The sequence below is a fragment of the Zingiber officinale genome, chromosome 5B (assembly GCF_018446385.1).
Source record: "Zingiber officinale cultivar Zhangliang chromosome 5B, Zo_v1.1, whole genome shotgun sequence".
Lineage (NCBI taxonomy): Eukaryota > Viridiplantae > Streptophyta > Magnoliopsida > Zingiberales > Zingiberaceae > Zingiber > Zingiber officinale.
Window position 1 is genome coordinate 109,474,099 of NC_055995.1, and position 18,670 is coordinate 109,492,768.

General features: G+C 34.8%; 1 protein-coding gene across 3 annotated transcripts in view; it reads left to right on the plus strand.

Annotated features, from left to right (window-relative positions):
* LOC121985329 (alcohol dehydrogenase-like 6) overlaps positions 1–14,212 on the plus strand; it is a 34,438-nt gene extending 20,226 nt beyond the window's left edge. The window contains exons 8-10 of one of the 3 annotated variants that reach the window (XM_042538704.1): positions 9,373–9,468; positions 9,549–9,710; positions 13,911–14,212. In XM_042538704.1, coding sequence (XP_042394638.1) covers positions 9,373–9,468; positions 9,549–9,710; positions 13,911–14,033 — 381 coding nt within the window. In that variant the 3' untranslated portion in view covers positions 14,034–14,212. The remainder of the gene's footprint in view (positions 1–9,372; positions 9,469–9,548; positions 9,711–13,910) is intronic. The other 2 variants (XM_042538705.1, XM_042538706.1) reach the window with 2 other exon arrangements.
* The last annotated feature ends 4,458 nt before the right edge of the window (positions 14,213–18,670 follow it).

Sequence of the window (18,670 nt, forward strand, 5' to 3'; positions counted from 1 at the left end):
CTAGTGTTCACCCTTTCAGAACTTTCACACTTGCCTAGCCTTCACTCTTTTTGGACTTCCACAATTTACAAGGCATCTGGTCACTTTTGACGTGTTTCGACTTCCTTATCCTTGCCTAACCTTAGTTCAATTTCGATCGACTTCCTATCAACTAAGTGTATAATTAATCCTAATCCACTTGGACTTTTCTATTGTCAATGAAACATCCTAACTCTTTATACTTTGTAAATTATGTAATTTTTTTTCCGGTGAAACATTCAAAATGTAATTTAACAACAAAACTCTAAAGTCATGCATATCGAACAAGTTCAACTAGAAATCAAGTACAAATCCAGACTGACCATTATAGAATTTAAATAGGAATCCAAAAGATTAAGAAGTGCAACCGTCCAAATAAAAGGGTCCTAAACCATCTACTATTCAACTATATCTTTGATTCAGAAAAGAAAACTCAACATCCTAAAACGAAGAATGCCATTGATTAAATGGAAAGACCATCTAGAGTGCGCTGCCTGGTACGGGCTAGTTCATCCATCAAGATCCTCTGCCCCCTCATTACCTGCACTATATGGACCTAGTAAGTCTAAAGACTCAGCAAGTTCAACATTTATAACAAGAAATAATTATCCATGCACCTGCTTTTCCATATATATAAATATCATTAGGGAAATACCTGGAATGTTTTAGAATAAAAGGAAAATTTAGACCTTGTAACTACATAAGACATGAACCCTCAAACCTTAATGAAATATCATCAAACATTTAACTTCACATTAACCTTATACATCAAATAGGTAAATAAGTTCAGTTCATTGAATGTGAGTTCTTTACCTCAACCTCTATTTGTTTGACCAATTTTACCATAATATTAGGTTTGGTAGTGCTTACCGCTATTCTTTAAACCGGATCCCATAACCCCTTTTTTCCTCTGATTTGATAAAGAATTCCGGTATCCTCTAAGCCGAACTCCTTTACCCGTCACATTGCCACACACAATTCACGTTGCCAAAACAAAACAGTTTACTTTTTCATGCATCGAAAGTCATTGCTAAAAATAAAATAATTTACTTTGTATGCTAAAACCAACAGTTAAATTTTCATGCATCAAAACCTTACTAAAAGATATGATAAAAGAATTAAAGGTGCTTAGACATGAATAATAAATATAAATAATAAAATTAAGGATGTTGTTTTAGGGATTCTGTCACACACCCTCACGCACAATCCCTCCATCCGACGCCATCTTCCACCCCTTGACTCCCGCCCCTTCTCGACAAAGCAACACTTCGCGACATAGCAACACTTCGCGACATAGGAACACTCATTTCTCGACATACACACCATTATATACTGTAATTCTCAATAATAACTAATAGTGCATTTGTAGTGCATACTTAACATTTCACATCACTAGTTTTATCGTGCACAAATCCAAGTCTTCTCATTCTTACATATTAAAAGCAACATCCAACAATAATATCACTTTATACAACCAGATTTTCATCTCAGCAAGTTACAAGCTACTAGCCTTTCTTTTCTACTACAACCCCTATATATTTTTTTTCCTTAACTTTATTGCATCAATAATCTGGTTAGATTTATTTACTGCATGAAAAGTACATTGTAACTTACTTCTGCTCACTTGAATCTTAACATTTTAAAATATCTATACAACTTGCATTAATATCTATACACAACACTATAGTGTAGTTAAGCTACATGTATAACTTCAAGGGTGCGTTTGGTTCGGGGTTATTCTTGATAACCTTGGTTATCCATCCAAGGTTATCAACAAAAACCTTGTTTGGTTTAGGTATTCGATGATTCCCGAGTTATGTTCCATGACCGACATGTCAGCAAAAGGGTTATGTAGCCCGGAATCGGAAAACCTTAGAAAGCTAAGGTTTTTCTTGATTCCGGGGTTAACGAATTTTTTTTACCAAAAATACCCTCCAATAAGAAAAAACATGAAAAAAAGAGAAAAAAGTAAAAAAAATATTAAAAAATGTAAAAATAAATAAAAAAATGTTTAAAATTTTTTAAATTTTTTTTTTTTTTTTAAATAAATAATTTTTTTTAAAAAAATTTAAAAATATAATTTTAAAAATAAAAAATTTAAAATTTAAAAAAATTTAAAAAATTGAAATTTTTTTAAAATTTTATTTTTTTTTAAAAAATTAAAAAAAAAAATTTAAAATAAAAAAATTAAAAATAAAATAAATAAATAAAAATTAAAATTAAAAAAATGTAAAAAATAAAAAAATATAAATATAGATAATATAAAAACATTAAAAAAATAAAAAAACACATAAAAAAATAAAAAATATATATAGGAAAAAGAAAAGTAAAAAACATAAAAAAAATAAATAATAATAATAATAATAATATTATTATTATTATTATTATTATTATGTATAGTTGGTTTTGTAACTGAGGGTAATACGGTAAAATATTAAACTAGGGTATTCATTAAAACCTTCAAACAAACAAGTTTTTGTTGTATTACCTAAGTTGAACCAAACAATATTTGGTTATGTTTTATTCCCCATAACCTTGGTTATGTGATTACCTGGTAATCACATAACCAAGGTTATACATGATAACTTGAACCAAACACACCCCAACAGTGATTCTAATTCTCATCCAGCTATGAGGAAACCAAACAAAACCATTATTATCGAATTATTCTATACAGTTTTTTTCCAGCGTCCCCCAGGCGGTGGCAGATTCCTGAAAACTTCCATCTTCAAGTGTTCCAATCAACTACGTTAAAACTTCATCGAATCATCACAAGAAAATTTGGTAAACATATTTGTTGACAAAGAAACATGCATCAATCCTTAAAACACTCGTAATATGATTCATTTGGTGCAGTAAACAAGTGTTAGAAAACTTGCCTTAGTGTTTTGCGTGCGAAAAGATATCTAGCGAGACATAGGGGAACAACGTGAGGCGATCTGACAAAGTTCTTCCTCAATTTCCTCAAGGGTTTCTAAGGGTTGGTTTGCTAGCAAATTGGGCCGGGTCTGTTAATCCATTAGCATATTAATTATTCAAACTCTTTAGTATAAATATATTTATGATAACATTAAAATCAATTAAATAACATAAAACTCGATTTAATCAAATTTACATGAATCGGGTTTTAGGTACTACAATTAAGTATTCAATTAACCTCGATCTACTTGAGATCTTGCTCGACCACAACATATTGATCAAATATTGAAACCCTATTCAAACTTGGTCAACCTTGACTAAGGGTTGATGTACTAACAATATTTCCATTTTTTATATTTGACAATATATATAAGGTAGGTTAACCTTGATCCATCTATTCACATCTTATACCAGAGCATAATAAAGGGCTTCTAACTTAATTCCTATATTCTCCCCCTTTAGAATATATAAAAAAGAGTCACTGAAATTTATCATGCCAAGTTTTACGTATAAGTTTCCTACGTACAATTTTAATAGTTTGTATAAAGCTTAATCTTAAGCTTGTCACTTTAACAAGGTGGTTACCTCTCTCTTGTTCTGGCCTTCACTTGGAACTAAGGATTTCCCCCTTAGTTATTACACTAAAAATCTCCCCTTCACCTCAAATTTCTAAACCTTTAAAAAATTCTAATTTTTGTATCGTGAGATTAGAGGAAAAACGTTTTTAAAGTCTTTTGCAAAATCCCTTTTGAAAACATTTTTCAAAACCTTTTTCGAAATCATTTTCAAAAACATTTAAAACTATTTTTCAAAAAATTATTTTCAAATTCTTTGTCCAAGTCAATTTTAAAAATATTTTCAAAATCATTTTATTAAAGCTATCAAAAAATATTTTCAAAAAGATTTTTTAAAGTCATTTTTAAAAAATATTTTAAAAATATTTTTGAAAACTATTTTTAAAAGCATTTTTTGAAAACATTTTAAATCCTTTTTCAATATTTTAAAAACAATTTTCAAAAACGTTTGTAAAGATAAATTTTGAAAACTTTTTTAAAAACAATTATCGATTTTAAAAAAAAAACAATTTTCAAAAGCATATTTAAAGAAATTTTTGAAAATAATTTTAAAATTAATTTTTGAAAACATTTTTAAAGACAATATTTGAAAAGCTTTTTAAAGATAATTTTTGAAAACATTTTTAAAGGCAATTTTCAAAAACATTTTTAAAGTAATTTTTGAAAACACTTTTAACGACAATTTTCAAAAATATTTTTTCAAAATCAAATTTTGAAAATTGAAATTCCCTCTTTCAAAATGAATAAAATATTTTTAAAATAAATTAAAAATGCTTTCTATTGAAAAATAATTTATGCTCTCCCTATTTTTAAAAAACACCCTTTTTTGTTTTTACTATGGAATTCTTCCTTTAGATGCTTATCCAAGTACATATGAGGGTTAGGGACAAATAAATATCTAGGGATAAACATAGGCACCTAAGTGCTTGCCGACTAAAGTCTCAACAATTAAGCATTTCGAAATTTTAAAATTTATAAGTAATTCTATAATTTTCAAAAAACATGAATATTTATAGTAGTGAAGAATATATTTTAAGAAAATACTCATTATTTTCAAAGAATGACAGTTGAAAACCAATGAAATTTTCAATGTCTCATCCTAACATTATATCAACACTATTAATGATGATTTATATTTGTAAATAGAATACACCAAGGTTTTCAAAAATAAACTTGAAAATATGTTTCAAAATAATTTTCAATCATGCAAATTGAAGGGGAGCCTTGGCGTAATGCTGGGTAAGGTGCACGTACAATAGATCTAAAATGGTCTGATCTGGGACCTCACATTGATGGGAACTTCGTGCATCGGGCTACCCTTTTAATTTCCAATCATGCGAATTGATGATGCTTTGTTCATCTAGATGCACTATATCATCACCATGATATCATTTCATCATCCTAACATCTCATTTAAATCTATCCGTCCCAATACACAATACAAGTTGGATCTTCTGATTTTTATGAGATGTAATATAGTTTTTCCTATTTTAGGTGATTATGTATATCTACCTAGACATTCTTAACTTGACCATCCTACCTAGGATATCAAATAATGTCATTTTCCCTTAATTGCATGGAATTAAATCAATTAATATGACATATAATGCATGTGTCAATGTTGTAAATTCAAAAGAAAAATATTTTAAAATGAGTCAATTAAATGTATGACTAGGATGGTTAGATCCTTGATTTAGATTAGGAATTCTAAGTTCTTCCAAGGTGGCAAGGTAAGTGCACTAGGTAGATTCCTAGGTAGGTGGTGAGTCACATTGGACTTCTTAGGCAGATACCTTTCTAGACATACACTGTTCCATACTTCTTTACCTAAACTAACCAAGACTCTTTCTGATATCAGTTCAAATTAGGGTATGAGAATTTAGCTAAGGCTACACAATCAAGTGTAAGTAGGCGGTGAGTGGCAAGCGGACTACTTAGGCACTACCTTCTTAGAGAGAATTTACCTGGACATGTATTATCAGAACCTCCTTATCTGAATTCATGGTAGAAATTAAAATAGTCCCTTGGGATAGTCTAGTGGCTAGCGCATGAGGTGTTACCACCATGAGGTCTGAGGTTCGAATCTCGACATAGCTGAGGTAAATACCTCCCTTATGTGCTACTCACTATTCTAAAGGCTAGTAGCCGCCCGTGATTTACCTCTTCCATGTTGCCCTGTGACGGGTTGGCAAGGGCGCTGGGGTAGAAATTAAAATAGCATGCAAGCCCTAGTATCATGAGAATGACGTGGCATGTATCAATAGGAAATAGATGTATCACATGACATGGTAAATATCATGGCAAGGAAGGCATATATAGACATGATAATGTAAATTTAAATTTCCTATCGATGCATCGTCATCTAATATTATACCAAATACCCAATTTGACACAACCGTGTGCCTCCCCCGAATATGTCAAAACTTAATTTTGGCACACTACTAGATTTATCCCTATGTGCCAATTTTAATGGATTTAAGATTCAACTCTTATTGGCACACACTAGAATCTTCAAGAGTAAGGTTTGAAGTTTCATTTTCAAAGTATCCTTGTACTTTGAAAATGCCCTAAAGTTTAACTTTTCAATGGTTGGATTAACTACCCTTCCAATTGTAGCTGACACATCTTATATTTATTTAGTGTGAATCGATCATACTCTTAGGAACCCATACTTATTGGAGTTCCTTAGGTCTTAGTGTATAAGGTATTCACTAGAGATAACTTCCCTAAATACTCTCCTAGGTTTCTTAGAAGCCTTAGCCTTGGTGGTTTCATCAAAGTCAAACCTAGGGATGGTCTCCCTTGTCACCTTGCTGCTACTTTTAGACGTGGGTTTGGTTCCATAGTTAAATGGAATCCTATGCTAGGGTGATAAACTTTTTCTTAGACTTATGACCTTAGCCTTTCTTGCCCTTAGATTTGATATGCTTTTCTAATCCTAGGTTTTGGTTTTTGGGTCCACTAGACTTGTTATTTTTCCAAGAATTTTCTCTAACGTATCAATTTTAATCCTTTATGCATGATTTTACTTTTCTAATTTTCTAATCTTAGATTCTTCAAATTTTGTATGGAAGTTTCTAAAGTTTTCCCTAGGAGTATGAAGGACACTTGTTCTTATCGTGTCTTTGCTCCCTATACTTGAAACAAACAATGTAATCTTTATAATTTTTAATTGAATTTTGAATGCCTTAAAGTGTGGACTCCTTAACTTTTGTAGGGTTAGCATCATCCTCTTTATTATGATGTGATGAAGAGGATGGCATGTCCTTATTGATTCTGAAGTAGAGACTGCTTCTAGTTCTGGGATCATGCTCCTTTTATCTTCCTCACTCTTGGATGATGTTGTGGACAATTCCTCGATCCCCTCCTCTTCGGAAGTTGAGCACTTCTCATCAACTGAACACTCCTACTCTTAGGCTACACTTCCTTTTCCCTTTGATGACTACTTTTGTGCTTGTGAGGGTATCATGAAGCTTTATTAGTTTCATCCATAACTCATGGACATTTCTGTACTCACCTATGTGCACAAAAAGGTTATTAGGCAAAATATATATTAATAATTCCAATGGCTTTTACTTCGCCTTGAACATCTGAATTTGATCTTCAGTATGCTTTTCTTGCCCGAGGACTTTGCCCTTCTTGTCCTTTGGTTCTTTAAAGTTTTCTGTTAGGACAAACCATTGTTCTATGTTGTTAAAATTTGTAGAATGTTGTCCACTGGTCGAAGCCGCCCAATCCGAAGGGTGATGGCATTCTAGTGTTGTAGGCGAATCATCTCTAAACTTCTAAACTTCATCGGCTCTGGTGGATTCTACTTCTTCCTCCTTTAGACTTGTTGCACCTCTAAGAGCAGATGTAGTGTATTGATGAATGTAGTTTAGTGAGAATGTTGTCTCCTCTGAAAATCCTTATATTTGCTGTTTTTTGGATGCCTTGGTTGACCGAAATGCCTTTCCGAATGCTCGTTCTTTGTCTGTTATCCATTCTCCGATCACTTGCATCATGTGTCTAGTTGAGTTGCTCGGAAAACCTTTTCTGTCGCTTGGAATGATCTCCACATAAGCTACTTTGTGCAGACAAGCTATGCTTTCTGTGATTATCGTGTCATCTAGTCGCCAATATCTCTTTTGCGGGCCAAGACAAATTTTATCATTACATATAATTTCTTAGACTGAGTTTTGTGCTTTCGTGATTATTCGGTCGCTTGTATCGCTGTTATAGTGGCTCGAGCTATTGTCCATCGAAAACTCTTCTAGTCACTCGAAAGTCCAATTTTATTATGCAAATAAATTAGGCTGAAAAAACAAAACTCATAAACATGGTTGTTCAACTTACTTGCTTGGTATCGGTCCAGGACTTCTTACCTATTTAGTATTTGGTCTACCTGAGTTATTAGGACTTTCTACCTGCCTAGTATACCTACCGTGACTTCCTATCTGCTTGGTATCCAGTCTACTCACCTATTAGGACTTCTTATTTGCCTAGAGTTCACTGCTCTAGGGCTTGTACACATGCGTAGAGTTCACTCCTTTTGAACTTTCACAATTTGCTAGAATTCATTGCTTTAGGACTTCCACACTTGTTTAAATTTCACACTCCTCTAGGACTTCAATACCTGTCTAGAGTTCACTCTTCCAATACTTCCTCACTTGCCTAGAATTCATTTTTTCAAGACTTCCACAACTTGCTAGTATTCGATTACCTTTGACATGTTCGGATTTTCTCATCTTTTCTTAACCTTAGGTCAACATTGATCTGGTAGCACTTTCTTATCAACTAAACGTCTAGTCAACCTTGACCTCCTTATAGTTCTAGTCAACCTCGACCTACTTGACATCATGCTCATCCATCAAGTTTATTGATCAAACATTGAAATCCTATTCGAACTTAGTCAATCTTGACCAAAGGTTGATTGCAGCAACACTAATTGCCAGAAGTGAGCCTCTTCTAAAATTTTAAAAAAGGCTGTTCACTTGTCAACATTAATAGTATTAGACTATCTATGCTATATGCTATTTGGTTATTTTCAACAAACTAAGCTTCTTTGTGTGAGTTCCATGAAAGTAATCCATTGGAAATTGTGTAAACCATCTGATTGTTACCCCTCCACAATTTTATTGGAAAAAATTAGAACATCAAAGCATTTAAATCCCATGTAAAACATTAGGGAATTGCAAGCATTAACATGTTTCAAGGGGTGGGTCAGTTTCCCATCAAAGTGTTAATGCTTGAGTCTTAAAAGCTTGTGGGGCTAAATCATCCTATATCTCTAGGGTGAAGGATGTTCTATCCTCCCATCACCTCACTTCTGGCCATCTTATCTTTTCCTTCCACATCTGTTTCCCTTCAGTCAAACTAGTTCCCAATCTTGATACATTCTTCTCCTTGGTCTTACTCAAATTCTTTCAGATCCCTATCAGTTTCATACATTCCCTTTTGGTCTTTCACTAATCTAGCTTCATCCTTGTGTCCCATCATCATCCCAGATATATGTTTCCATCATTTCTGCCATAGATCTCAACTGCAATTACTGTGGCTTTCCATGTTTCCTTGTCCATCATCACCAAGCCCGACTGAGTTTTTGAACTCGTAACCCATCCAATTCTTTCATCAGTACAGGAGAAGTTTCAATCATAACCCTTCCTTGCTTTGTTGGAGTCTTGAACATACCAGTGAACCAGGTGTATTGATTAATCTCCTCTTCTCTTCCTCTTTGCCTCACAATGGAGGAGTGTTGTATGTCCAATACTAGCCTTAAAATGAGATACATCATAACCATAATTTAGATTCATGTTTAATGTTCACTATGAACTTACTTGATTTGGAACTTGGTCAAAATTATATTTTGGTTTTCCTTCAGGTTATCAAGAAACTGACTGATGGAGGGGCAGATTTTTCTTTTGAATGCATTGGTGATACCGATATTGTATCAACAGCCTTACAGTCTTGTTGTGATGTATCTCTCAGCCTTTATTATTGAGATCCATGTACTCACTTTGTTGCACAATGCTTGACATGTTTTCATTTCACATACAGGGTTGGGGAGTGACCGTGACTTTGGGTGTACCAAAAACCAAACCAGAAGTTTCAACTCATTATGCTTTTCTTCTAACTGGAAGAACTTTAAAGGGTTCCCTATTTGGAGGTTGGAAACCAAAGTCCGATCTTCCATCATTGGTTGACAAATACTCAAATGGGGTAGGGTTCTGATGTTATTCTAATAATTTTATTACCTTGAGTGATGACTCTCAACAAGTTAGCATAGGAATCTCATCTTCTAGATTGAAGAATATGTTTTTTCTTATCACAAGCAATTTATTATTATATTTTTATGTTCTTAAACAAAGGGGAAGGTTTCTTTATCCAAGATTAGTGGAAGATCAAGTAGAAGCATTCATGCCACACAATCTTCACAACATCACAACGAGAATGAACCACACCAGTCACACAATCTCCACAATTAGAATGAACCACACCAACTTGTAGATGTCATCTGGGCCAGCCTTTATAATAGGTAGCACTTGGCGGCACTGTATTTCTAGTTTATAAGTGGTGAATCAGTTGGAAGCTTTGGACTGTATTTGTGTTCGTGCAACCATGAGTCGACTAATCTACAGTTTCTTATTTGAATCCTATCGTTGTGCCTTCTACCTTTGGCTGCACTTGATTCAGTTTTTGTAGCATCATTCTCATTCGCCTGAACTTACCATTAGTTGGCCGATCAGTGTTGACTCGATGAGAACATTTTGCCATCTGCCAAATGAATATTAGTCGATTGGGCCACTCAATTAGTAAACCTTGTCTTCATTTGCCAATGGTCTGGACCATCAATCAACTTATCCTTACCCATCAGTTGACTTCGCTCCACTATTCGCAAAGAGATCCAACTTGGCTATTGAGCCATCAGTTGTTTGGTCCTTAATTACTAGTCTACCAAAACCCCCCTAAACACTTGGGGCTATCCATACCACAAAATCCCAAAACAATTGGGGTGTGATTTTCTCAGCTACGACTAGATCGTTATGACTTCAACCACATCTACAGTCAAATCTACCTCTAACCTCATCCTTTGTATACAGGTCACTCTATTTACGTATCCTGTGGAGTCTCTCTAAGTCTACAGATCTTCTTCCATCAAGCTACATCCCTCGGATGCTCGGAGCTCTCGATGACTTCTCGTATCATTCTTCATGCCTTCACTTGCATAGTTCACCGTCTTGACTTTATGTTACTCTAATGCTCCTTGTCCTATAGTCCCTTGGATGCCTGCGTCAGCCTTCTCCGATCTCCACGGACCTCGTCCTGAGGTCCCCTAGATGTTCGCACCATCCTTTTCCGAACTCCACGAACCTCCAACCATTGAATCAATAAACACCTTGGTCCCCAGGGCATAGCCGAGCCGGTAACCATATGGTAGATTTGCAGCATAGAGCAAGGGTCAAATCTTGACAAAATTGATGAAAAATGCCCTCCCACACAGGAGCCTACTCGGTGCCTGATTTACTCCCTTCCAATAGTATGGGGGCAGTCGTATGTGGAGGAGGAGGGTGACATATTTCATCTTTTTTAGCAATAAACACCTTGCCTACGCCAAGTTAACTTGGATAATATAAGATTCTGTGTAACCAAATATATCAGTTAAATATGCAACAAACCTAATCCCTTTACTTAACTTATAAAAACACTTATCTGCAAAACTGTAGGAGGAGACGAAAGCTTCAATAGGTTCACCAATGTGTTTATGGTAAAAACGCTAAGAAACAATTTTAGAGGATTTAGTTAAAGAGTTCTTATATTCATGAGCATGGTTCTTATATGTCTGAGCATAGAATTTGACATGTTAAGAACATATCTGCAACTATCTAGATTGCTAAGTTTCACACAAACTAAATTACTACAAACGGTTTGAAATTGTGCCTTGGACCACAGTAAAAGATGTAGCAGTTTTTACCTCTTTATGTGCTTTTCCATCTTTTGGTACATTGATTCTTTAGCATATTCTTGATTCTTTAGCAAATTCTTTCCTGAGGGTTTATTATATAAAAATCAATTTTAGCTCTAGTCTCCTAGTGACTTTCTTAGGATTCTCCATGATCCAGTCCAATATCAAGGGATGGGATGACTCAGTAAAGTAACCACCGCCGAGTACTTTCGGTCGGTAGATACTGGTCAGATCGACTTTCTTTGATTGGCTATGCTCGGTAGGTTGGGAGGTCGGCTTTGCTCGGCAAGTTAGCTCTGCTCGGCAGGTCGGCTCTGCTCGGTAGGTTCAGGATAACTTCTCAGGGGGTCTGTTGTTTGGGCGGAGGGAGGTTGAGAACCAAACGAAATCTCCGTCTCTGGCAATTGAGAAGGGACATAGACAGAGAATTAGGAGGGTGACCGAGTCAAACGGCAAGACCCTTCCGACGCTCAAGTCAGACCTCGGAGAAAAATAGAGAAAACAAAAGACGAAGATGAAAGTAAAGAGAGTAGAGAATAATGAAACATATTTTTGATGCTGCAACCGGTTATCTTTAAATAAAGTGAAAGTATGACTTGGTTCCCAAAGGACACACCTCTTTCTGCTTGGCCGAGAGAGCACACCTCTTCCGAAGACACACCTCTTGATGATCAATGCTTTAATAACTGCCGTGTCCAATCAGAGTTCCAAATAGAGGCGGACCAAACCTAGATAGTCTTGACTTGAGGTCTTCTAACAAGGGGGATTTGACCCGAACTCAGTTTGACTGGACCCGAGCTCGACTTAATTTGACCTGAGTTTATCTTCAGCAGACTTGAGCTCGTCTTGACTTTGACATCCAGCTCAACTTGATATTTGACTTGACTATGCCACATGGTGTTTACTTTCTCCACCATATCACTCCATTTATTGATTAGATTCAAGTTACGACTACAAATATAGGTATTGTAACAATGAAGTAGATGAGTTTAGCTAATAAACAGTGATATTAAGTATTGTCTTCCGATTCAGAAAGGTTAAGGAATCTAGAAGAGGATTAGTTGGTTTTGCACTTTGTTACTTGGACTTGGACAATGCCATTATGATACTTGTGCGGACACACAATATGGGCGCGGAAATGAAAAACGAGTCCTAATAGTTGGAATTGTTTGCAAAAGCCAGAGGAAGAAGAAAGAGACAAAGTATAGCTACTTGTTTGCGAGTGAAGGAAGTTCAATGGTGTTGCGTGTGGGGAGGGAGGGGAGCTCGAGATATGGAGGTGTCCTCCTCGTGTCTCTGGAAAGGAAGAGGAAAGAGATGACATAGTTGCTCGAGTTGAGGGAAATGATGTGGGAAAATTCACAGATCCCTCAAAACATTTAGGTGCTTTTGAAATGCACCCTGAACTATACATGATATAGTATACATTATATACTACAAAGTTTATAGACTACGTGGCTATTAGGCTGTGGCTCGCTGCAAATGGTGTCGGAGGGTGTTGGTAGAGACAGAGGGGACATTAGTGTGGGCATCAAGGAATGCAAGGGAGAGAGACATGTAGCAAGTGGCAGATGCTAGTGGATCCAAGTGAAGTTTGACGTTTAAATTAAAAGGTTATAATATAAGTATATTCCTAAGGTAAAATGACAATGTGAAAATTCTAAAGGGCAAGTCGAAATTTGTAATAAATTCAATGACATAATGTAAAATTTTAAAGGATAAGTAGAAAATTCGATAATTAGAAAAGATTAATTATAAAATAATAAAGGAAGACAAATTATAAAATTGCTAAAATTACAAAAAATGGATGAATTGTGAAATTGCAGACATGTGCCAGATAAAAATGAGCATTAATTTTATAAAAAAGCTAAGTTGTAAAATTTTGAACAAAATTGGACTAAATTGCAAATTATTAAATTCTTGAAAAAAATAAATTGTAAAATTGAGAAAAAGAAAGACCAAATTGTGAAGCTTCTAGCCATGTGTTAGATGAAGAAGAGTATGAATATAGGCAAGACTATGAAGAAGTACTAAATTATAAAAATGGAAAAGGTCTAAATTTTAAATAGAAGAGGACAGATGACAAGTGCAATGCCCTGTGTCAAATAAGGATAAGGAGGTGCTCGAGTCCTTGAAGGCGAGTAGTCAATTTTGGAAAAAAAAGGTTAAATTATAAAATTCACTTCTTCATTCGTCTCTTTTTTCCTTTAACAGTGGAAATTGTTGTTTTTGTTTTGCCTATGACACATTTGGTTATCTTGATAAATGATTGGTTTCTGCACCTCATAAAAGAGCCAAACTCTATTGGGCTCACTAGAATTTTCTTAAAGTTTTTATTTTACATATAATTTTTTGCTGCAAGTTGGTCCGACCATTCATCTTATAGTTTCTCAGATCTTCTACTTGGATTATTGTTGAAATCTTTAGTTGTTTAAATTGGTAAAATAATCTTACAGGAAATCGAATTGGATGAATTTGTTACACATGATATACCATTTGAAAGAATTAATGATGCATTCGACCTAATGAGAGAAGGAAGTTGCTTGCGATGTGTGATTCATATGCAAAAGGAATTATAGGTATGGAAGTCTGGAGGCAAACAGCAATTCACTTGTACCAATTGATTTAAATTTGACATCATGCCAAATATGTTTACCTTCTACGGAGCTGATTGTGTATGTTTAATCGTTTAAGATAATGTTGATACAAGTTTCAAATCTTATTTTTCAGATTATGCAAATTCATTTTTTTCTATCAATTTATGTTACTCCTAGTGAATTTAAATAGCTTCCTCTGAAAAGTCATAGACAATGTATGTTTATAGGAAATTTTATCTTGCCATCCTTCATACAGATTCTGGGATGTTAAATCAGTACTGGATAAAAGAGTAATGAAATCTGCATTTTAATTCCATATTCTAGGGTTCGACTTTACATTTGTCCTGTGGATTTCAATTGGAGTAGCTTCCAATGCTTGCAATGGCTTTCATTATTTTTTATCCATATCTTCAAGTCTCTGCACTAAAATAGATAAATTAGTGGCATACATTCATCATCATGCAATCTTCAATCCTCTCCATAATTAAACATACAATCATCATTCGGATCTAACCATCTGGGAGGCCTTGTTTGTAGATTTAACATTCCTAGTTTTGATAAAGAATTGCAAATTTCTGGGCTTTTGCAGTACCCGGTGACCAAAAAAGATTGCAACAATTTTGGATTCTATAATTTGAACCTGCTTTCAGTAGAGTTTCTTGTGAGTTCTATTTGGGTTTTGTCATTTTCCCTGTTGGAGTATTCAAAGAGCGATTTAGTAAATCACTTTAATTTTTAAACAATTATTTTTCCCTGTTGGAATATTCAAAGAGTGGTTCAGTAAATCACATTATTTTTTTAATTTTTTTTTAAATATAGAATATTAATTTATTTTTTTTAAAAAATATTTTTTTCTTTATTATTGTTTTTGTTTTTGGTTGTTGAAATATTATAGCATGAACGCTCGATAAGTTTTTTCTTTTGTAATCAGTTTTATGGTATTAGAGCTATTTGCTCAAAACTCTTTCTTTTTATATTGTTCTTAGAATAATGAGTTTTGAGGCTATAGCTTGTATGAGGATGTTTGTTCATCTAGCATATCCAAATCAGTTTGTGCAATCCTTTGGAAAAGGATCATTGCTGTAGATCACAGGTCACAATATATCTGGTTGGCGATTAAAGGAAGGAAAAGACTTGGTTACATCATTAGTGAGGTTCAATATCCAAATACAAAGGACTCTTAATTTATCTAAATTGAGAATTTCTTAAGTCACGTATCATGACATAGCTAATTAACTCAATGACATATTAATTGTATCTATTTGTTCCTTTGAACTGCCAAAGAAATCTGAGATGCCATCAAGAAGAATTATTCAAATCTCAAAATTAACTAACACTTTTTGAGATAAAGAATAAATTCAAGGATATCTAACAAGGTAGTTTGGATATCATTAAATATTATAGCATTGTAGACACTTTGATAGGAGTTGGATATGCATTATGAAGCAGATTGGAGTGACTTAGAAGGCAACATCAAGTTTAAGAGACAAAAAGAAGTTTCTAACTAATCTTTACATCGAACTGTTGGGTCCTTTATTGTTGATATAAATTGAGTGCAGGTAGAATGATGACATATCATCATTTTCGATTAAGTCGAGGTTAGAGTTAGACTCTATCTCTTTAAGACGAATTTACTCCGCACACGGTGCTTACGGAATACGGTAATCGTTTCCCAAGATACAACGACTTTTATCTTGCGATAGCAGCACTGCAAATCGTAAGACTTCCGAACCAAGGAAGCTGCTTGAACTCTCCAATGCAAGAATGCAATGCTTGCTTGGAAGGAAGTGAGTGAATGAATGAGTATGTGAGGGACTTTATTTATACATATGAAAGGGTATAAGAACCTCTTGGTTCAATTAGATATCATCCATCCATTTTAAAATGAGTGATGTAGTTCGCGTCCTTTCCTAAGAGGCATACTATCTTTTCATTAGATGCACCCTTTAATCATCCAAAAGACATTTAAATCTTTTTGATTATTTTTTCATTTATAATTTCTAATAATCCTCCACATAAATGAAAAATAATGCATGCATGTTATCACTTAAGGAGAGTTCAATCGATAAGTCAATGCATCGGGAGAGGTAGCTTGTGGATTTGAACATTCCGTAGTGAAATACTATCGAGCATACTAGGCTGTGCAGTGAATGTGATGTCTTGAACTGCTCAGCTGTTTGTATATACTAAGACAATAACATCCATACAAAGATTTATCTCACTTACTTTGGGTTCTTATGGTTGGTTCCGTTTTGGCCATGGATACCATCTTGGATTCATGAGTGTTTCATTGAAACGACCAGTTTTCACACTCACATAGGTGACACTCCTATCAAGAGTATCCTACCATACTCCACCTTATAAAGATATAGAAGTCATTAAAAACATAAGCTTAACCTCACTACATGTGGTAGGACAACACAAGTTCATCCTAGGATTGGGATAGAGATAATGATAATATATCTCGTGTGCTGTAACAAATTCTGTAACTTCGTTGTCCCATTGAACCAAGATCTTGGGATCTCCAGTCAACAAGGTTGGGTTACCGCTACAGTCATTTTTAGTTGTAGATTTTTAATCCCATTCCTCTCGATGAGCAGTATACTTGATCTCGATTTAGCCCCTTTGTAAGAGGATCTGCCAAATTATCTTTGAACTTGACATAGTTGATTGTAATCACTCCGTTCGAGATCAACTGCCTAATGGTATTGTGTCTACGACGTATATGTCGAGACTTACCATTATACATACTACTCTGTGCCCTTCCAATCGCCGATTGACTATCACAGTGTATAAATACGGTGGGCACAGGTTTCGTCCAGCTCGGAATATCTTCCAAGAAATTTCGCAACCATTCAGTTCTTCAGCTGCTTTGTCTAATGCTATAAACTCGGATTCCATAATTGACCGAGCTATGCATGTCTGCTTTGTGGATTTCCAAGATACCGCTCCTCCACCGATTGTGAATACATACCCACTAGTGGATTTGAAATCTTTTGTATTTAATATTCAATTAGCATTACAATATCCCTCTAAGATAGCGGGATACTTTCCGTAATGTAATCCATAGTTCATAGTATATTTCAAATATCTAAGAACTTGCATCAGTGCTTTCCAATGAGTATCGTTTGGATTACTCGTAAAACGACTCAGCTTGTTGACCGTACAGGCAATATCCGGACGTGTGCAGTTTATGAGATACATCAAGCTGCATATTATTCGAGAATATTACAATTGCGATATAGGCTCACCATGGTTTTTTGCTAAGTGTTAACTTAGATCTATAGGTGTTTTTACTGTAGAGAGATCGTTCGCATTGAACCTTTTCAATATTTACTCTACATAATGGGATTGTGTCAATATTATCCCATCGGATGTCTTGAGAATTTTAATTCCCAATATAACATATGCTAAATCCATGTCTTTCATATAGAAATTCTTGGTCAACATTTTCTTTGTACTCATGATTACTGCTCATTATAAGCATGTCGTCTACGTATAGACAGATTATTACATGACCTTCAGGTGTGTTTTTGACATAAATGCATTTGTCACATTCATTTATTTTGAATTCGTTTGATAGCATTATTTTGCCAAATTTTTTGTGCCATTGTTTAGACGCTTGTTTAAGTTTGTACAACGACTTAACAAGTCGACACACTTTTTCCTCTTTTCCTGGAGCTACGAACCCCTCGGGTTGCTCCATATAGATTTCTTCTTCCAACTCACCATTTAAGAACACAGTCTTAACATCCATTTGATGTATTTCAAGGTCATATAGTGCTGCAATGGCTATCAGCACTCATATGGATGTAATCCTTGTCACCGGTGAGTAGGTATCAAAGTAGTCAAGACCTTCCTTTTGCTTGTACCCTTTGACTACAAGTCTGACCTTATATTTGTCAATTGATCCATCAGCTTTATACTTGCGTTTTAGTATCCACTTACAATCCAATAGTTTAGTACCAGAAGGAAGGTCTACTAGTTCCCAAGTATGATTATTCATGATGGACTCGATTTCACTATTGATGGCTTCTTTCCACATTGGGGCGTCGGGACTAGAGAGAGCTTCGCTTAATGTTTTTGGGTCTATTTCCGACATAAAAATCATGAAGTCTGGCCCGAACGATTTATCAACTCTAGCTCGTTTGCTCCGATGTGACTCTTCGCTTTGATTGTCAATAGTCCTTTTACGACAACTAAGTTTAGAAACGTCATTTTCGTTAGAACTTCCGTTGTTATCACTTTGAGCGTTTCTCTTCTTATTTGGGAATATGTTTTCAAAGAATATCGCGCCCCGAGATTCTATGGTTGTTCCCACATGAATATCAGGAATGTCTGACTTATGAACTATGAATCGATATGCACTATTGTTATGGGTATATCCGACAAATATCGCATCGAACATTTTAGGTCCGATCTTTACTTGCTTTGGCTTAGGTACTTCGACCTTTACTAAGCACCCCCATACCTTTAGGTATTTGTACGATGACTTGCGACCTTTCCATAGTTCATATAGTATTTTATCTTTTTTTTTGTGAGAGATTTTGTTGCGAATGTGGTTTGCTGATAGTATAGCTTCCCCCCACAAGTTCTGGGGTAAGCCTGAACTTATCAAC